Source organism: Cupressus sempervirens, chromosome 6 (genome assembly GCF_028749045.1).
Source record: "Cupressus sempervirens isolate cs-2001-9-10 chromosome 6, ASM2874904v1, whole genome shotgun sequence".
Classification (NCBI taxonomy): Eukaryota; Viridiplantae; Streptophyta; class Pinopsida; order Cupressales; family Cupressaceae; genus Cupressus; species Cupressus sempervirens.
This window is the reverse complement of record NC_143123.1, coordinates 63,068,800-63,091,650: the sequence shown is the minus strand read 5'-3', so window position 1 is coordinate 63,091,650 and position 22,851 is coordinate 63,068,800. Positions and strand designations below refer to the sequence as shown.

Sequence of the window (22,851 nt, the reverse complement as noted above, 5' to 3'; positions counted from 1 at the left end):
AATAATAATAATTAATCACAACACATGATAATTAATCTTGGCTTCGACCTCTTACCTATCAATATATATATAGTGACTTAAGTGAAAAATCAAAAAGTAACTCAACTTTAAAATATAACATAAAGTGCACTATAATTACTTTAAATGAAAATTTAAAAGATAAAGCAACTTAAAAATATAACATCTAGTGAATTTAAGTTATATTTTTCAAAAAGTGAATGTCAAATTAGAAATATAACATGATATTTTTAATTTGTGTTGTTGCATCAAAAAGGTCCACATTTTGGGCACTAAAATGACCATGTCTCTTGACTGACAACTCTGATTAAGCTCTAACTTAGATAAAATCGAAGGGGAAACCAAAACCCATGACTTGAGCAAGACCAAAGGATTGAAAACTAACAAAAACACACTCAAAAGCAAAGAAAATGACGATAAAGGCCTCAAAAATCAAGCATAGGCTCGACAAAAAGCAAAACAAAAAAGACTTGACGAATGCCTTCAGTAAAACAATTTGATAAACAAATTGAAATTGATTGATCGATCAACATTAAACAACTGAATATCAAATTAAACTTAGAGAAACGCTAAACTAGCTTGAAAAAGCTTCGAACTATTACAAGCATTTTGTGATGGCAAAATGCAGGACAACAAAATTCAACAATGAGAACTAAAATATCATCAAGAATTTAGAAGCTATTTGGTTCTGCTCCCTATTTTACACCATATTGGGAACTTGTTATATTCTTTTTCCCCGAGCACTTCCAATGCAATGGCGTAATATGGTAACCTGTGTAGTCAGCATATAGAAACTCCTTTAACATTTTCAATTTCTTATATATCCATATTATAGTAAGTTTCTAACAACACTTAAAAGCATTAATGCAAAAATCAAATATCAAATATGAAGTGTGATCTCAAAATCCACAACATAGAATTGCATAACTAGTATTGTACGGGGAAAAAGGTTGATTGGACTACTCAAAATAATAATTCTAAATTGAAATAGATAAGATGCAAATGGCAATATATCACAAGGCACTGCTTGGAATCAATTAAACAGAAAATCAACATATAACCATAAAGAGGGGCAAAATAGGTCATATCAACTAAAGTTCTAACACTTCAGGAAAACAAGCATTTCGACAAATAGCTAAAAAAGGCTAATAAGTATAAATAAATAAATAAAATGTATGTTTAGCTTACCATATGAAGTTCATCAATCACCATAATACCAACTTCAGCCAGACGACCCTCCTCTAATAATCTATTGATTAGTGAATTTGCCTTCTCTATTGTGCATACAGCAAGACATGTATCTTTGGGTAATGTTCCACTGCCTTGGCTTCCATAAAAATTGCGGACACGCTTGTTAAATGGCTCTAGAAGAGTTTCCATATGTTCTGCCTGTCTTACCAAACAAGAACCTGATGAGAAACATAATAACAAAGACAGGCAAACTGTCTCGTTGCCCACTTCTTAAATACTCGTGCTTAGCATCTTAACAAGAAAATTAAATCATAACAGCCAAAGGTCTGGCATATACAAAATATACCTTCTCAGCACAAAGAGATACATATGGCAAAACAAGTAAGGCTCTTTTTCCAGTAGATATAACTCTTCTCAGCAATAATACCTCAGCAACAAGACTCTTTCCAGCACTGTAACACAACCACAACCAACATAAAAGGAACTCTTATTTACTGGAAACAAAGACCATTACAGTATAATTATCAACAAGCATTGCAGCCTCAGTTGTGATATCCTCCCATCCCGACTGTTCCCAACATGAAGTGGCTACAAATTTTGGTATAACTAGCTCCGAACACACTAACCTACCCATCTTCCATATTTTCATGAAAACGGCTAGGAACATGGAAAAACCATACAGATTTAAATAAGGAACATTTGGAGACATTGAAATTAGCTAATGCACCTGAGATTTAGTATCATCGAGACAATATGAAGATGAATTTATCTACACACTACAAATATGCATATTGTCAACCATGATTCCCTACATGGTTAGTAGATTCAGCCATTTTTAATGCAAGGAGTCAAATTTGAGTGATCTGAAAATGACAAAATTAGTTTTTATGATGATTGACCGAACTTTTAAGTCTTCATTCGATTCAACCAAATATAGATCAAAAAATTGAACACTTTTTTTAAAATTCTTGAAATATAAGAAGGAAAACAATATATAAAATTGAACCAGCATGCATTAAAAACATTTCACCATTTCAAATTAGTTTAATAAATTAGAAAAAGCCTTAATAAATTAGTTTAATCCTATGTACAAGGTTCATGTTTGTATTCGACAAAGATTAAAATAAATGACAAAATTTGACTAGTGAAAAAAATATATATTAAAAAAAAAAGATTTAAAATTTTAGTTTAACTATTATAAATACTAAATATGTTAAATTTCACATTGAATATATAAATAATAAATAATCTAATATATGCTGACTTATATATGATAATGTATTAATTGTGTTTCTAACAACTTGATCTTAGCTTATTTTATTTTGACAGGTACTTTAACAAAGATCAAAAAAGTAAAACTACAAATATGAAAGTTAAAAAGTACGCGTCAAATGATTAAAATAGTTAAGTTTTAATCAAAAATAATTATCCATCCTTAATCTTGGATACATCATAAAAATGGATATCAATTTTATTTCTAATTGTGGGCCTTACAGCCTTTTACCTATCAAAAATATAAAAAATAAATAAATAAATAATCTAATATAAATAGTTTAAAATTTTAATATAATAAAACTTGAAGCAATGTCAATAGATTTCTACGATGTTAAATTTTCTTAAAAAACCCATGGCAACCAGGAGATAAGCCTTCCGCTGCCTTTGATGCGTCTCTGGTATGGGGGCGTCCCTGAATAAATTCAAACACACAAGATCCTTTTGGTTGTCATCTTTGATGTCTCCAAACCAAAAAACAAAGACCGTTACAGTATAATTACCCACAATCATTAGCCTCAATTGTGATTTCCTCCCATCCCAACATTTCCTAAAATGAATTAGCTACAAATTTTAGTATAGCTCTAAACACAAGAACCCACCCATCTTCCATATTTTCATGAAAATAGCTAGGAACTTGGCAAAACCATACAGCTTTAAGTAAGGGGCATTTGGAGATGTTCAAATTAGCTAATGCAGCAAAAATTTAGTATCCTAAAGACAATATGGAGATGAATTTATCTACAAACTACAAATATGCTTATTGTCAACCATGATTCCCTATGTGGTTAGTAGATTCAGCCAGGTCTCAAATTTGCGTGATCTCAAAATGACCAATTTAGATTATGGTAATTGACCAAACTCTGAAGTCTTCATTAAATTCAACCAAATATGCATCAAAAACTTCAACATTTTTAAATTATTCTTGAAATATAAGGAAATAAATATATACAACTGAAGAAGCATGCATTACAAACATGTTTCCATTTCAAATTAAGGAAAATCTTGGAAAAAAGTTTAGTAAATTAGTTTAATCCAATGTTACAAGGTTCATGTTTATATTCGACAAAGATCAAAATAAATGACAAAAATTGACAAGTGAAAAATAAAAAACATTAAAATATAAACAGGATAAAATTCCCCTAACACATAAAAATAATTAATTACAACAAATAACAATAATTAATCAAGGCTTTGGCTGTTTACCGATCCAAAATATATATATTATTTCAGTATTTTAGAAAAGTAAAATACATTTTTTGTTAGGTTATGGGTCAAAGCCTATATTATTTATTATGTTATTATTATTATTATTTGTTAAGATTAATTATTATTATGTGTTAAGCTCAACTAGACTTGAACCCAAGATCTCTTAGATGAGAGCTCACAATTTACCGTTGTGTCATAAGCTTTTTCCTAAAAATAATATAATTATTACCAAAGTTTAATTTTCATAATATGTTGCTTGTGTTTTTTAGTTTTAGTTTTAAAAACCGATTATCAACTAATTCAATCATTTTTTAATTTAATTTAAAAATATCAATTAATTCAATCTCTTTACAATTTCATACTTGTCTCAAAAATCAAAGACTCAATTAATGTTTTCTGTGATTAAATTGTCTTGCATGCAGATCTATTCCAACTTCTTCAAAATGGATGAATTGCTAGGAAATTGAAATGTTGTGGTTATTCCACATGCAGATCATGTCAAAGATTTGCCAAATGAATTTGCATTTTTTGTCCATGCATTTTGGCCTAGTCAATTTGTAGCTTTCACATTTCTTTTCCATGCATTTTCACAGTCCAAACTGCTCACAACCTGAAACGAAACAATAAAAACCATTAAAAAAATAGAATTGTTTTCATTTTGTTGTTTTCCAATCGATTTTATCAAACTTAAATCACGAGATTTTGCAAGTTTTAACCAAAAAACCCACCACGTAATTTTCATTAAATCATAGCCAATTTATCTGACGATAAAATCGCCAACGTAGAACACCTGCTATTTATCATGAGTCCTATGATTTATTGCAGATTTTTTCGACTTTGCAAAAATTCATGCAAAATAAAGTGATCAGACCTATACTATTGTCTCTGATTTTGAATTCATAAGATCAGAGCAACCCATACAAATTTGAGTCATTCTTTAAGGCACGCTTTATGAGGCTAAATCTCATAAGTGTTAGGTCCTCTGTCATCTTGATCAGAGTTTCAACCTTTGGTCTCGTCAAATTTCAAGTTTTCAAATTAGTTTTGGCCATTCTTTTATTCATTTTCGGGATTCTGGGCTATCATTACAAGTTCATGGTTAAGGGTGCTTACATTTGATCTCTTAGCATCGTTTCCAATCATAACCTTTTGTATTTTTGTTTAGCTCATAGTTTATTTCTTTTGTTTCATTGAACTTCAGCTTTTGGGTTACCTTTTGCAAGTAAAGCCATTGCTTGCTTATGTTTCATATTTAGAAGAGTAACTTCCATTTTGGACATTGTTACATGATATGCAAGTTATAAGATTATATTATGCTTGTTCAAAGACAATATTGTAGTATAGTGTATTAGCCACAAAACCCAATCTTTTCCTTTGTATTGTTATTTTTAAATGTAAGAAACATACAAATCAGCAGTCAAAATTTGAAACCCAAGTATCATTTCAAAAAATGTCATTCGAAAACCAAAAAATTTTCAAAATTGAAACTTGTCTTAAAAAGCCCAATATGTATATGAATGAAAAATTGATTTAAAGACTAATGAAGACTTGTATGAGTGATTAGTTATGCCCTTTGGTCTAACTAATGCACCTAGTACTTTCATGAGGTTAATGAATGATGTTTTGAAAAAATTATTCAGTAAATTTGTGATTGTGTATCTTGATGATATTTTGATATTCAGTAAGAGTAAGGAAGAGCATCTTGAACATATCAGACAAGTATTACAGAAGTTGAAAGAAGAAAAATTGTTGATTAACTTGAAGAAATGTTCATTCATGAAGGAAGAGATCATGTACCTTGGATTTGTAATTTCAGCTAATGAATTGACGATGGATCTTGAAAAGGTGACAATTATTCTTGATTGACCTACACCAGAGTGTGGGAGAGGTAAGATCATTTCATGGATTGACAAGTTTTTATTGGAAGTTTATCAGAAATTTCAGTTCTATTTGTAATGCTATGACTGAAACCATGAGAGGAGATAAAAAGAATTTCAAATGGACACATGAAGCTGAAAAGAGTTTTCAAACATTAAAACAAAAGATCAGAATTGCCTAGACTTGATTTGTCTGATTTTAGTAAAGATTTCCAAGTTTAATATGATGCTAGTGGAAGTGCAGCAGGAACTGTTTTGAGTCAAGAAGGGATACATGTAGCTTTCTTTTGTGAGAAGTTGAATGATTCTAAGAGAAAATATTCAATTTATGATCTGGAATTTTATGCTAATGTTCAAACTTTGAAGAAATGGAGACATAATCTAATGCCTAAAGATTTTGTGTTGTACATTGACCATAAAGCTTTGCAATATTTGGGAAGTCTAAATAAATTGAATCAGAGACATATGAAGTGAATTGAGTTCTTGCAAAAAAATTCTTTTTCATTAAAGCATAGAAGTGGATAGTTAAACAAAGTTGTTCATGCCTTGAGCCAAAGAAGAAATTTGCTGACAAAGATGAGAATTGAGGTACTTGGTTTTGATAACTTGAAGTATTTGTATAGGACTAATCTTGATTTTGCAGAACCCTGGAAGGCTTGTAAAGAGCAAATAGTAATTGATAAGTGGGCTGATTATTTCATTCAGGAAGATATGTTGTTTAAAGGTTATGTCATACCTAGAGGATTTATGAGAGAGAACATAATGAAGGAGAAACATAGTGATGCACTTGTTGGACATTTGGGGATATATAAAATAGTGTAACTAATTTCAGATAGATACTTTTGGCCACAAATTCAATATTGTAGATATTTTTGAGTACTTTGAATCAGATGATGAATTGGAAGATAATCAAGATTATCCTAAGAAGACAAAAGACATTATTGAAAGGATCATGAATGGCAAAATAAGCAAGACTACTAGAGGAAAAGACTATATGGAATACCTAGTTCAGTCAAAAGACAAACCACTTGAAGATAGTTCATGGATTACACGAGTTGAATTGGATCTCTATGATTCAGGTCAGAATATGAGGAATGCCTAATATGGACATCGATTTTTTATTATCCCCAAGTGTCTGATGCGGGAGCATCTTGGGTCTTGGAGCAATCTTGCATCAACCAAAAATATTTTTTAATTTTTGTAATAGTTTGTTGTTCACAAAGTAGTTATTGTTGCTTTTGGTTTCCTTTTGTGTGCTACTAACATCATGAAGAGGACCTATCCTTGATCCTCATCCTAAGTGTTCGAGCCTTGATCTTTTATATTTCTTGAGTTTTGTGTCGTTCTTTGCAGTCTTTGTTTCCCACGATTATTATTCTACGAGTCATGTTGTTTGATTTGGCACGGTTTCTTATGCTTGTGTGGTGTGTTACACAGTTAGGAGTTGACTCCTAACACACACATGAACTCACCTCCAAGGGCATGTTGTTTCTTGTTGACATTTGTTTAAGTTTTGATAGACGATTCCTAGGTTGGACCTATAATGTAATTAAATGCTTGACTAACCAACCTGAGGCTTAGCTGGCTATGTAAGAAACTTGATTAGATGTAGGACAAGGAGATATAGCAAAGAAGATAGACAAAGGCAATAAGAAGATCAGAAAGGATTAAAAGATAAGGAAAGTAGCGGATGTGAGCTAAGGCTCTGATTTTGTATACTTCTTGTTTTGTTTAAGGATGAAATTTGGAAAGCCTCACAGTCGGGCATGTTATGGTTGTTCTTTATGCGAAGTAAAATAATCACATTTAAAATGTGTTGCATCTGGTCTCGTGTTCTCTATGGATTCCTTTGGTTTATGTATAGATTTCGTGTGTAACTGTAAGCAAGGGCAAAAGGCTACAGTTGAGTTTATTCTACATGTTGTCAGTTTGTTTCTTCTAGAACCCTCCTTGCATCAGGCCAACCTAGCTTAAAATATTCAAAAATTTTGACTTAAAATTACCCCCCAAACTAAGGGCCGACCTGCTGCTTTTACCCAGAAATTTCAAATTTTATTCCAAATAAAATCGCAGCTGTTGGGGAGAGGGCAACCTTAACGTCCAAAATCTGAATTTTGAGATTTTCACATTTAGGAGGCAAAATGTTTCCTCCTTGGACCACTTTTGTGTTTGGTGGTAGATGGGAAGGGAAGAGGGAAATTTTGAAAGATCCGAAATTTCCACCAGGGGGAAGATTTCAAAAGAAGCGAAATTTTCACCAAGGAGAGATTTCGGAAGATCCTAAATGTCCACTACAAGGGAGATTTCGGAAGATCCGAATTTACCACCAAGACTTGGTGTTCTTAAGGTTTCTCCATTCTAACACTCCTTTAGTTTGGAAGATCCGAAATTTCCACCAAGGGGGAGATTCTGGAAGATAAGAAACTTCCACCAAGACTTGGTGTTCTTAAGGTTTCTAGATTCTAACGTTCCTTGGCGATTCCCTGTACTATCCTTGATCGTGATGTTGCCATCAAGCCATAAACCAATTTCCTAATGCCTTAGGCAATGAAAACTTGGTAAACTCAATGTGGGGAAATTTTGGAAGATCCGAAATTTTCACAGGTGCAAAATTTCGAAAGATGCAAAATTTCCACCAAGGGGAGATTTCAAAAGATCCGAAATTTCCACCAAGGGGGAGATTTTGGAAGATGCAAAATTTCCACCAAAGTTGAGATTTCGGTAGATACGAAATTTCCACCAAATTAGAGATTTCCGAATATGCGAAATTTCCACCAAAGGGGAGCTTTAGGATGATCCAAAATTTTGACCAAGGGGGAGATTTCGGAAGATGCAAAATTTCCACTAGGGGGGAGATTTCGAAAGATCCCAAAATTCCACCAAGACTTTGTCCTCTCACACCCCATTCCAACATAGAAAACTATCTCTCTCAAACCAAAAATTTCACTTTCCTCTTAGACTTAGGCTACAAAAATTCCCGTGTCATCAAAAAGCTTACACAAACCCGAGATCACAACTTGCTTCCCAACGAGCCAAAATGGTTCAAACTTACCTTGGACTTGGAGACTTCAAAAAAAGCTGCCAACCAAAACTTCCTAACAGAAAGAGTCCTAGCTAAAGCAAAAAAGAGGGGTTCCCTATTTGCAATGGGGCAATGGTGTGAGAACCACACAACAAGACCATAATGTGTTTTCTTCTACTTAAAAACATAATCCAAATTAGTAGGTAGCACCAAGCCTTCCGATTGCTCAACATATACTTCCTCATTTAAATCACCATTTACAAACGTTTATTTAACATCCATTTGAAATACTTTAAAACCTTTGAATGAAGCATATGCTAGAAACATTCTAATAGCTTCTATTCTAGCTACAGGTGCATAAGTCTCATCAAAATCAACACCACAACATGTGAGTAGCCTTTGCAAACCAAGCATGCCTTATTCCTTATAACTTTACATCTTCATTTACCTTACTGTGAAACACCCATTTTGTCCCAATCACAATCATGTCCTTGGGTCTAGGCACAAGCTCGCAAGTATTTGCTCTTGTCGATTTGTTCTAACTCTTCCTTCATAGCTACAATCCAATTCTCATCCTTCGCTGTCTCTTCATAACATTTTGGCTCATACAAAGACATTAACAAAAAATCATCACCTTCAATGTAATTAACATTCTTTCTAGCAGCACTTGTTCTTACAGCTATTACTTGATCTAAGGGATGATTATTTGAACAAACTTAAGAGTTTAAATGAGGAAGAATCACACCTAGTGTGTCATGCTTTAATTACCCATGTGAGGTTTCAGCTTCATCATGTTGAGAGATTTCACTCCCACTACGTGTTTGTGTCTTTTCTTTGGCATTTTCTCCCCTTTGCAAGCTGCTCTAGTTTGTATGGGTGGAGAAGATGTATGTCCAGCAGTGCTGGTCTAAGCCTTTTCTTCATTTATGTTGTCCACAATCTCACTAGATTTGTTAGTAACCTCATGAAATTTCAAACTAGCACTTTCAACTAGTTTATGTAACCTCTAGTTGTAGCATTTAAAAGCCTTAATCTTTGAGGAGTAGCCATGAAAGATCCTTTCATCTTTTCTAGAATCAAATTACCCAAGCTATCTTCATCACTTCTAATATAACATGGGCTGCCAAAAAAATTCAAATACTTATAGAGATCAAATTTCCACAATCCATTGTATTAGATTCATAATGTTTAAAATACTTGACAGTGCGTGGCTTACCCTTCCATAGTTCATATGGAGTCTTGTTAAACTTAGACCCCAACAATGTCTGATTTTGAAATATAAACAATTGTATGGACAACCTCTCTCCAAAAGATGTCACTTACCTTTCTTTCATTCATTAATCAACATGCCATCTCTTGAATTAATCTATTCTCCCTTTCCACAATAACATTTTGTTGTGGTGTTCTTCGGCCTAAAACTTGTCTTATAATTCCATGTTCTTCACAAAAGCTCAAAAACTCATTAGAGGTGAATTATCCACCATTATCAAAACGCAAACATTTAATCTTCAAATCCATTTCATTTTCAACTTTTCTTTTAAAAAAGCAACCCATTCGTGGGGGTGTGGTCATCAATTAGCAACATAAGATATTTCTAACCTTGAAAGCTTGTTGTCCCTGTTGGTCCACAAATATCTGTGTGGATTAATTCAAGTGGCGTGTTGCTAGTATACTCTTTTCGTTTGAAGGGAACTCTTGTTTGCTTCCCTTCTTGACAATTCTTGCAAACAACATCAGTTCGTTTCTCAATCTTTGGCATGTCTCTAACCGCTCCCTTCTTATTGATCTTGACCAAATTATCAAAACTAATGTTGCCAAGATGCTTGTACCAAATTCAAGCATTGTCCAAACTACTTAAGGAACAAGTTCCAGCATTAGATTCCTCAAAAAAAAATAACGATTGTTAGCGGCTTTATTTGTATTAGCTATGACATCATTCCATTTCTTAATAATGCAAGAGTTTGAATTAAATCAAGATCATACCCTTATCACATAGCTGACTCACACTTAACAAATCATGTTTCAGCCCTTTAACATAGAGCATAGTTTCAACAATAGTTTGACCACTATTCAATAAAAAAGTTCCTATACTAGCAACTTCGGCAGAAGAACTACCAGCAAATCTTACTTTAACATTTTTCATTTCTTTAATGGAATGAAACTTATTTAAGTCATTTGTCATGTGTCTGGAGCAGCCACTATCAATGTACCATATATCCTTCTCATTTCTAGCTAAATGGGCAGTTAAAACAACTAGAGCCTTCAGGAGGAGCCTCTTAGTTCTTCTTCTTCTGAACCTTCACAATTTGTGGCTTGCTTTTAGATTCAGTTTTTAGGAGAGATCATGCACCATAATTCTTATAAAATCTTGAAGAATGACCAAGCTTGTTGCAGGTGTAACGAGTTAGATTAAACCTTCTAAAGGGATCAAAGACACTTCTTTCAAGATTATATGACTTTCTTCTAGAAACAGCCTTGTAATCTATAGCCTTATGTCCAAAATGATTGCATGAAAAACAATAACCATAGAAGAAAGGCTTGTTCATCTTGATACCTTGATTTTGATGAGAGATAGTAGGCTGCTCATTATTTGAACCCAGGTGTTCCTTTTGTTTAGACAAAGCGCTTTCACCTTCATCCCAACCAATTCTTTTCTTATTAAGAGTCCGTATATGAGAGCAAGAATGTCATCCAAGGATTTGTCGTCGTATTTGTTTGAGACCTCCAAACTATACATGACAGTAGATTTACCAATGTTTCTAAATGAAACAATTTCAGCTTCTAACTTGGTTATGTTTTCTTCCTTTAGCTGAATCTGATTCTCATGTATTATCTTGGCCTCCTCATTCAAAATTTTGAAATCAGTCAAATGTTTTTCAGCCTCACTAAGAGCCATAGCAATCTTTACCTTATCTTCACTTTCTAGTTGCAGTGGATCAACAACATTCTAATTTTTCTTCTTGAGTTTTTAATTTCAGTCAAGGCTGCAACTAGTTCAAGTTCTAGATCAACTTCATCATCATCCATTACCACATCTTCAAAAAAGTTTTGGTCTTCAAACTGAGCATCTTCCATAGTTATTCGCATTATATCCTTTTAAACATCTTTGCCAAATATAGCATGTAATTGCTTGCAAATTTCTTCAGTTGTATTGAGATGTTGGAATTTGTCACATTGAGAATCAGAAAGGCAACTTATGACAGCACTCATCGTTTTAGCATTAGTTGTCACTCTTTTTTAGAATTTGTAAGATTAATTGGAGGAACATATTCAGTGGAAACTTGAAACACATTCCCAAACATCCAATCCAAGAGCCTTGATATATGTCATAATTCTAAAACTACAAATGGTGAAATTCAAGCCATCAAACTTGGGAACCCCACAATTTTCATGCTCATCCAGGTTCAAGTCATCAACAACCTTAAATAGAATCTCATCATTTTGAGGATCATCCTCACTATTGGAAGTACTATTGCTGCCATCTTTAGAATTGAACGCTCTTTCTAATTTATCAGTTTTCCAATGACATTTTGAAAATCTTCCAGTCCTACTAGCTTTTAAATTCCTTTCATCTAGGTTGTCATCTTCTCTATCATAGGGACATTATGATGCAAAGTGGCCTTGTTTCCCACAATTAAAACACTTCAATGTGATCTTGTCTTTGTTCTTGCTAAGATCATTTTTCAGCTCCCTCACAAGGTCTGCAATTTCGTCATTTGGGCCTTCATCCGAGCTTTCACTTTGTCTATTCTCCTTGTCCTCCCTAATATTAGAAGCCTTGAAAGCCATCTCACTTTTGAAAGCCCCTTCAACATTAGTTCTCATCTCATAGGCAATTAGAATACCATGCAATTTATCCACTATAAGAGTATCCAAATCAGACATTTCTTTTGAGCCACAGTTTTTTCTTCAATGGTTTCTCTCAAGCCTTTCAAAGCATTGACAACCTCATCAACTCGAAGAAAGTAAGTATCAATGTTCTCATTTTTTTTCATGCGAAGACTCTCCAAGACAACTCTATGTGCTTGAACCTTGGCCTTATTGACTTTGTCATCCCCATGATAAGAATTAAACAGCTTATCCCATACTTCTTTAGCTGAAGGACAATGCATAACTTTAACAAATTCAGACTCGGTCAGTCCACATAATAAGGCATTCATAACCTTAGCATTGTTCTCAAAATCCTTTTTATCATCAGCATAGGTAGGTGGTTGAGTTGGGATGGTGTAGCCATTGGCCAAACTAAGATAAACATCACAACATAATGTAATTGGATTTTTTAATAAAAGAAAGGGAACCTGAAAGGATAAGTCTAAATGTTACTAAGTTTGGTGAGTAATTTTTTTTTAACATCCTTTGCCTGTTAAGCTCATTAATCATAGATGTAAAGTCCTAACAGGTTCCTTAATATCACCTTTATCACCATTAGTGTCAAGCTTAAGAGTTAATTATTATCCAATCAACTCAACAAGTATTCCTCATTCATTTCTTACTTAATTTCCTTACAAACATTTATCCTACCTTACTAAAGTTAATCCATCTATTAGTTTTATGTCTACTTATGTTTTGATACATTATCTATCCCTATGACCATTTACAAATTAGGAACTAATGTCTTAATCCATATAATCAAATACATCTATTTGACATGCGATAAAGACATGTGAAATAGATTTAAACCATCAACCATACACATCAACCTAATCATCTTTTATTCACTAATTACTTAGATTGTTCATTTGATAACATTATGATGAGTATGTGGTTCATCATACATTTATCTAGATACAAGGAAATATACAATGTCACGGCATCATCATAACTTCATTTATCTTTTGAAATAGTACAATATGTTCACATTTCCCTTTATTTCTCCTACACACAAAACATAATATAAAACATATAATACAATCATCATTTGACATATAATATAATATAAACATATAATACAATAAATAGACATATGAAACATATAATACAATAAATAGACATGATCAATACATATTGATTATCAAGATAGTTGACACTACTTTGCCAAACTTTTGAATTTTTCTCAAACGTAAGTTTAATAGAAAGAAGCCTTCAACAATCAAATTTCAAGGATCAGCCCTAAATCATAAAGGATCATGAAGGAAACATTACAATGGCATTTGAGCATAATCCTGCCATCATATGAATTTTGGGCTGCACATACCCATCAACTAATCAAAGAACTATGGTAAAACGACTAGCGCAAGAGTTAAACAGCTTCATGGAGCAAACCAATGAAAGTTTCAAGAGCACAAACAAAATGATCCTCAAAGCCATGCAAAAATTGAGCAATAACAATCATAGTGGAAGACCCAATCGAAATTAAGGGAGGGATTCTCACTCTAATCATTGGGAAAATGAACTTGTGACACAAGATTCAATTCCCTGAGACACCTTTTGTTCCTTCCTTCCAAGCAAGGAACCAGCCACCAATAGTGTGGAAGAAATTGCACAAATGTAAATCTTATTCTCTTTAAAGAGTATTATGAAACCAAAACACTGGCAAACAAAAAGAAAAGTCATATAAACAAAGACCTTCAAAGAAAAATAAGCAAAGTACCATTACAACGCTTTGATGGATCAAGACCAAAAATTGCTGAATTGTGGGTTCAAAAACTAGATTCATATCTATCTCTCAGTCCTCAAAAGAAAATGCAATCAAGTTTACCATATTGCATTTAATAGGATCAACACATAATTGTTGGCACTACAATCTCAAAACTTACAATGAATTCATACAAAGACTTATCAACAGGTTTGATGATAGAGATACTGAATGGTATTTTCAAGAATTAACCCACCTCAAACAAATAGAAACTGTGGAAGAGTTTGCACGCAAGTTTTTGGGATTATCAGTTATGATTCCTGATCTTTCTCGGAAAAGGTTCACTTATATGTTTATATAAGGACTAAAAGACTCCACTAAAAACTCAGTAAAACCCCTTGAACCCAAAAATGTAATGACCCTGCTCAAATCTGATCCCAAAATGTTGATAAAGGTTCAAGAAAACACTTTGCATACAAAGGTCATATGACTGATATAAAATTTCAATTTGTTTTTATGGCTCTTTCCTTCACTTAGCATCAATAAGAATGCTTGCAAGAAGACTCTGAATTGACTAAACAATGACCTAACATGAATGTGCAACTTATTTTGACAATATTCAATGCATATATGTGACTGAAACTACTTGCAATGTGCAGCTACAGCAACTAGTAATTTTGACAAACACTTGGGATGCAACCTATGATGGCGTTAATGCACTTATAGCCAAGTGGCATTAATACAAACACTTGGTATGCAGAATTATAACATTATTTATGCCAAAAAGAGAACCTACAGCCAATTGACATTTTGTTAAACAATTGGCATGCAAACTAATAAGCTGATCATGAATGATAAATACATATTCAATTACACTGCATCAGACCAGCAAATTATGTCTCCTTTATTGCAATAAAATGTTAACTACAATGCTAGTATGAAATGGCCAAGACTCTTGGCTTACATCTGCAAGAATAATGCTTAAATCTGTTACAACTTTCACCTATAGCCTTACCTTCTAATATGCATCTAAATGATAAGAACAATGCATGTAATATCCAAAGGAACCTGATTGTAGATGGCTGTAATAATTTTCTCCAGTGCTGCCTTTCTACTTTGCTTTTTTTTATTTGCTTTTTCACTTGCTTTTTTCGGATTTGCTTTTTCGCTTTTCTTTTTCAAACTGCTTTTTCGGACTACTTCTTCGGATCTACTTTTTCGAACTGCTTTTTGGAATCTGCTTCCAAAAAACTCAAACCCTCAAGTAGTCTGAGTATACAAATTAAGCTCAACTTGAAATGGCTGAATACCACTTCCAAAGTGCAACCCTTCAAAAGATCTTTCACTTCCTCTGTTATGCGATCTACTAGGAGGTATCGTTCCCAAAGACCAGTAGACTATTTGAAACCCTTGGCTTCACAATAGACCATGTGATTGTATTCACAATCTGATGTCAAGAGAAATGATAAAAACTGGATGATGAGAATGAAGCCCAGGATGCTTATTTGTTCTTTTCCTCCACTTTCTCCAGAAACTTCTAGAACATTATTTTTATTTTATTTATTGACTTTATAAGATATTTTTCAAGTCACTTTATTAAATTAATTAAATATAAAGTTACCTTTTTAATATTTATTTATTTGATAACTTTATTAATAATTAACTTAATACCACTTATTTATTTAATTAAAATAATTAATTAGTCATCCTCATAAAATATTCATTATTTTGGACAACTTAATTAATTAAATTAATTAAATCAAATTACTGCCAAAACGGGTACATTACAGAAAACTTGGAAGAAGCCATCATAAAGGCCAAGAAGTTTGAATCAAATTACTTGAAGGAAAATAATGATTTGAATAGGACACAACATAGATGTGAGGAATCAAGGAAGGACGATAAGGGAAGGAAATGTTATTTATGTAAATAACAATGGTATACAAGACGTCAGTTCCAAGGGAGAGATGAAATAATGAGGAAAGGCAAACCTTTTAGATGAAAAGAACCATGGGAACAAGGACACAAGTGTAGAGAAAGGAGCCATGTCCATAGAAAATAAAGTATGATCACAAAGATCTCAATAACACCCAAGTATATAACCAATGGAGAATTGAGGAAGCTCTATCCCAAGGTGACAACAAACTAGGGAGTTGTGTTAACCACTAACACAAAATGAAAATATATTTATGTTAACTCAATTTATGGTTAAATAAATAAAGACCTTTGATTAATGACATTATTGGTGAGTGTCCAAACATGGTTTAAGCATTCTTGGTGAACGTCAAGACATGATCAAGGAAATTCTTGGTGAGTGTCAAAGCTTGATCAAAAGGTATTCTTGGTGAGTGTCAAAACATGGTTTAGGCATTCTTAGTGAGTGTCAAGGCTTGCCCAAGGACATTCTTGGTGAGTGTCAAAACATGGATATGCACTCTTGGTGAACATCAAGGCTTGATCAAGGACATTCGTGATGAGTGCAAGAGCTTGATCGAGGCCCAATCTTAGTGAATGTTAAAATATTACTTAGGTGTTCTTGGTAAGCATCAAGGTTTGATCAAGGACATTCTTGTTGAATGTCATAGCTTCAATTGGACATTCTTAGAGACCGTTGAAGCATGATCAAAGACATTCTTGGACCTGAGCAACAACTATAAGAAAATGCTACAACAAACCAAGATGAGTTCTGCCTTTTGAATTTTCTTAAAGTTTTAAATTAAATATTATCACTTTCAGATTTCATAAGTTTATATTCATAAATATATGAAAATTCTCATAAAGTTGAAATCTGTGTTTTCGGGTCATTGGATTGGATATTTGAGTTGCACAACAAAAATCATGCACACCAAAGGATCGAATTGTTTGCGGACAAGAGATTTTTAGAAAGGGAGGACTATCATATCCCTATATTCCAAATACAATTTTAATAATAATTGAATAATGAAATATCATTAAATACAGAAAATTATAAGTTAAATAAAATAATGACAATATAATATAACCTGTTCTTGGGGTACTTGGGTATGTCAAACTTTTTTTAAATTATAATTTAATATTTTATAGAAATCTGAAATGATGAGTCATGACAATGGTTTTTCAAAACAAGAATAGTGTAAAGTTTGCAAATGTAATCTGTTCTATTCAGTTTCAGATTTGCTATATGTTTTTAATAATAATATATGGTAAATGTTTAGATGTGTAATAGAGAATAATGTTTAGATGCATAATAGAGAAGGCAAACTTTAAACATGAACAAGAAGATCATAAATCATATAACAATGACATATTGCAAATGATAAACTTCTGACTTGAACAGTGATAAAGCTTACTGTTAATCAGTATTGTATCAAAGTTTCAAACCGATTACGTATTGAATTAAGCTTGATGAACAAAAAGCTGATATGCAAACAATAAACCAAAAAAAGATAGAAATCTTAATCAACATCTTTAGCTATGCTACTCTCACTGAGTTCCCGGTACTTGGGGTACGTGTAAACAGTACTTGGGTACAAGCGTACGAGTACCAGGGGTGTGGATACATGCTTGAATAGTCAATAAGATAAAACAAGTTCGAATAGTTTTGAATATTGGCCCTTAAAGAATATGTGCTGATCAAGACAAGAGATATCATTCGATTCATGTTAACATTGTTTATATTAATTTCAAATAAAAGAAGGAAAATAATAAAAGAGTACATCTTTAGTTCTTCGTAAGCCAAGATTCTTTAGAACGAGAAACATTAAATAATATGTTCTGATGATAGGATTGGCTGCGTTGAGCAACAACCACCTTTAAATGCACACAAAATATAATATAATCATTATTTGCATATATAATAAATAGACATGTGATTGATACATATGGATTATCGAGATAATAGACACTACTTTGCCAAACTTTTAAATTTATCTCGAGTGTAAGTTTGATAGAAAGAAGTCTTCAATGATCAAATTTCAAGAGATTTCCTCTAAACCATAGAGGACCAAGAAGGGGACATTACAACTCCTTCAAAAAGCACAAATGATTAAGTGTTGTGACCTATGTCACATTGTTTGCCAAATTTTGGCCATGCGATTTGAAATTCAGCAAACCTCTAAAGTTTTCTAAAATTCATCAAATATTTGTAGCCCAAATGTGCATCATGTTTTTATTAGTATATTTGAAAGAAAGAAGAACGTTTCCTAAGGCTCCCTTCCATGCAGGTGTTGTTTTTTGCCCATGTCATTCTCTCTATGGTTTGTTGGCCTTTGTGAACATCTGATTTGGTTTGCAAGGCATTAACCTCTAGTAACCCTCCTTGCCTCCAACGTATTAATTTTAATATGTACTTAACATTTACTTTGTTATGTTTTCTACTTTTTTATTTTATTCATGTTCTCATATATTGTTAGTATTATTATATACATAATGCATTGAATTATTTATATTTACTAGATATTATTTTACTAATATAATAATATAAATTGCGTTAAATATTTATAATGTAGAAATAGGAGATGGAGTTTATGAGACAGTTAGGGTTTCTTTCATGGCAGTCCGACAATATGGATCAAATTCATAGTCAGGGCATGTAAGCAAGGCCCTTTTTCGGCTTGGCGGTCGCCTCCGAGGACATGAGTGGATAAACAAAAGGCACACAGAACCTTACACCATTAGTGGTCACATTCTAGAAACCCAAAGAAAGATAGGGCACTCCAAATTACTCACAAATTTAAGTAAGGCCTCAAAAAAGGTAGAGAACAAGGTTCGCAAACCAAAAGAGAAACTAACAATGACAATCTTCTCAGATACAAATCCAAACAATTGACAATAGGGTGATTCAGATTAATATTTGAAAATTCCATCTAGGATAACACAATCAAACTTTTAAAAGAAAGGGATTTTTAATGAAATGGGCTAGGGACTGACCTTCATTGTCTCATGTCAAAAAATGATGAAGAAATGTGGCATTTCAAGATATAATTCAAAACATTGCCAAATGGTTTTAACTTGATCATTTATGAGTCTACTCAAGGCAAGCAATGGGTTTTTTATAATGGACCTTATCTAATTGGGATACAAGTTTTTACCTAAAAGACTGGGAGCCCAAATTCTATCCTTTGGAAGCTGAAATTAAGGAGGTTCCAATGTGGATCCACCTCGACAATCTCCCATTTGAATATTGAAGCCAGGAAACTATAAAAGCCATAGGAAATAAGTTGGGAAAATTCTTTAAGGAAAACAAAGGGGTTAAGCATAAAGAATACAACTTGTACACTAGAATTATCATAAATGAAGCCATGGGTGCCAAATCGGTTTAGGAAAAGCTCCTCAATCACAAATATCTTCTAACAATCAAAAATCCCTTGAAAGATTTTGCAATATGGAATTTCATTGATGAGTTGTAAACTTTTAGGCATGCTATCACTAATCATCTTACTTGGAGATTGGGAGACAGCCCTATGCAAACTTTTAGAGAGACTCATCAGAGGCATATCACATCCCTATGGAAGACACCTAATGGAAGTATCTCAAAAACATTACAGAAGTAACTTGGGGAAAAAAGTTTCACATCTCTTGATCAATGAAGAAAGGAATAGTATTAGCAATTGGAAATGAAAAGTAGGTGAAGATTTAGGTCTTTAGAGAGAGGTCGTTATGGAATTTCAAGGAATTGTGAATAGTAGGAAAATCTTTAAATTTGGAGATAAAGACAAACTAATCCAATGCATATCTAAACTCAATGTAATATCCCAAATGGATATTGACCCGATTTTATCTCAAGATAATTCTCAGGACATAAACATATGAAGATGCATTATAAGCCAACAATATAAACTAGTAGATTCTCATAAAATACCATAGAATATGTTATTGCATTATACATCAGCGATACAATAACTAGCATTCAAAAATCCAATCTTAAACATAGTTTTACAGTCATATTGCAATACTAAGAAAAGAATCTGTAAGCACATATGAAACACCTAATGTGACGTCTCCACAAACAATGGCTTTGCGTCCACTGTCTACCAGCACGAGGGTTTACGTCCTCAAGCTAGATGAAAGTTGAAGCTTTCCAAATAACTCTCTTAAGAGAGAAACTAATATCTAAATCATAAAACAAGCCTGCTGAAAATAACTAATCTTTCTTTTATGCTCAAAACAACAACCCTTGAGTTTCCTTCTCCTCTCCTTTCTTCTCTTTCCTTTTTGTCACCTTTTAACTCCCTTTATAATATTAAATTGACCCTTTTATCAAGTTTCTTTAAACACTCACAAGTCAAATTTAATATTTGATGAATTTATATTGAAATTCTTAATGTCCCAGAAAGGGGAAATTCCACTCAGTCAAAATGTTTACGAAATTATCAAAGAAATAATAGTAGAGCAAGAATGGCCTAGCCACATTTGTTAAAACAAATATTGGCTAGCAAATGTTAGTTCTTTTGTGTGGTTGGCATTAAAGAAAGAGAATCCTCACAAGTGACCACCTCATAGAGTATGGTTTCAATGGACAATTTGGATGTGTTCTTTGTGAAGTGGAAGAAACTCTAGACCATATACTGCTACACTAAGTTCTTCTCTCATTATTGGAAGACTATACTCCAGAAATTCAATCACTCCCTACCCCTTCGCTCAAACTATGAAAGAAATGTTTCAAGCATGGAAATTTAACACTGTATAATCCATATTTTCTAGTGTTCAAAGGAAAGAAGAAGGTTGAAAGACTCTTGATTCATAATGAAAACTCCATTTCAGAGCTTGTCAATGGGGCAGGAACAAACTCTTTCCACATAGCCATGACTGTAATTTTGTTTCAACTACTTCCTTGCATAGCCATGGAAAGCAAGCAGGATGATTATACAAGAAATAAATCCAACACACAAGAAAAAAGGGAAAGGGGAGAACCAGGATGAGGAGTGAACACAAACAACACAAAATGGAGGAAACACAAGAACCAACATTTAATGGTTATACAACAATTAACGGAAAGGGAGTAAGGAAAACAAAGAGGGGTGCAAGAAGAAAGCAAAGAGGATGAGAGGAGGTAGACAATCCAGAGAGAGGGGAAAGCTTCATTTTTTAGATAGGCAAGCAGAGACTTACAAGAGATACTTCAATTCTAAACCTTGCTTAGCCAATAGCTGAGAAAATTCTAGGCAGGTATGTTGTCTTGCACGATATAAATGCTTAGGCAAAGCTAACTTGGCAACAAAACCTTTGCTCTATTTATTTGATATTTATACACGATTCTTGCAATTTTCCCAACCTAATAGTTTAATCATAATATAAATCATGTAGCATAATCCACAACATTGGTTTCTTATAAAACGTAAAACCATTTAATCCAAAAAAAATGTTTAAAAACTATTATGGATTATGGAAATTTCATATTTCTAAACAATAAAATTTTGCAGTTTGCCAAAAATCAGTGAAATGATGCGGTGCAGAGTTTGGACAGTAACATATCAATTAGGAAACCCCGCTAATAACATTGAAAGTAAAGCAAATGCAATATTTAGATAGGGTTAATCCTAATGCCAAAGATTTTTTCTTAATAATTTCCCAACCAAGCTTCACAAGAAATTGATCCTAAAAAGAATTCAAGTCACCAAAACAAGGGCACACACAGTGAAACTCTACATGGCAATTCAGTCTGTTATACATGAATGAAGTAATTTAAAACATTCAAAGAAGTATACAATAATTCTAACATATGAACAAATATTTTTGGGAGTCACATTCAAACCTCGTAGATGCACAGTAAACAAGGTTTCTTCTTTCAAGCACACCATCTAATTGCAAGCACTCAACCTGCAGTGACAAAGCATCAAACTATATTTAAGTTTCTACTCAAAGTTAAAAACCTTGAACAAGAAAGAATTTCACTCAAATCTACAAACACAAGACAAGGTAGATTGATTCAATAGATTTTATTTCAATCATACTGACAAGACATGGACTTGGCTCAGCCTCAGCAGACCGACTTTTGACAGAGTTTTAGCATTTAGACTTGGCAAATTGAAACCCAATAAAATATAGAATTTTTTAAGGGACAGAAGTTTTACTATGTTGCCTTCAATAAATCAATTAAAGACATAATAAACTTTATCAATTTGAAGCTATTTTAATCACAGAGAAGTACCAATCAAATGAGTATTAAAATTGGATTTAAGTTGAAGGAATGAATATTTAAAAATATATGAACATTGTCAAGTGTTTTAAGTGCACAAAACTCATTGATATGATATCCACAATATCAAAAACATGAATACAACATGGAGTAATGAACTATAGGAGAAAGGAGCTTGTCTCACTTGGTCTAGCATCACTAGCTCCCAAGCAGGCCTAAAATGTCACTACAGCAATAGAAGCAATACTCAAGAAGAGGATTGTCCCTATAAGGAAAATTGATGTGGCCGTGTGATGCCAATTTCCACATTACCCAAAAAAGAAATCAATGAAAACAAGTAGTCAAAATCTACATGCAAGAGAATAGACAACATAACCATTAGAGATGACACCAGATAGACCTTGGATAAACCCTCAAGAGGGAAAAATCCAACCTCCAAAAGCATCCACACTTAATATATTATCAACAACATAACACTACAATACATCCTTAGAGCCTCCATGAGCACCTATGAAACATCAAGCTTCTCCAATGCATCCTCCATATGTCCAAGTATGTATCTATACATCCC

At 33.0% G+C, this 22,851-nt stretch overlaps 1 protein-coding gene across 2 annotated transcripts in view; it reads right to left on the bottom strand.

Annotated features, from left to right (window-relative positions):
* The window catches only part of LOC149551135 (MUS308 and mammalian DNA polymerase-like protein), a 245,060-nt gene that overhangs the window by 144,439 nt on the left and 77,770 nt on the right, over positions 1-22,851 (bottom strand). For both annotated transcript variants that reach the window (XM_089786704.1, XM_089786705.1), the window contains exons 6-8: positions 21,897-21,961; positions 1,556-1,661; positions 1,207-1,407 (exon numbers count right to left, since the gene is read on the bottom strand). In XM_089786704.1, the coding sequence (XP_089642830.1) occupies positions 1,207-1,407; positions 1,556-1,661; positions 21,897-21,961 (372 nt within the window). The remainder of the gene's footprint in view (positions 1-1,206; positions 1,408-1,555; positions 1,662-21,896; positions 21,962-22,851) is intronic.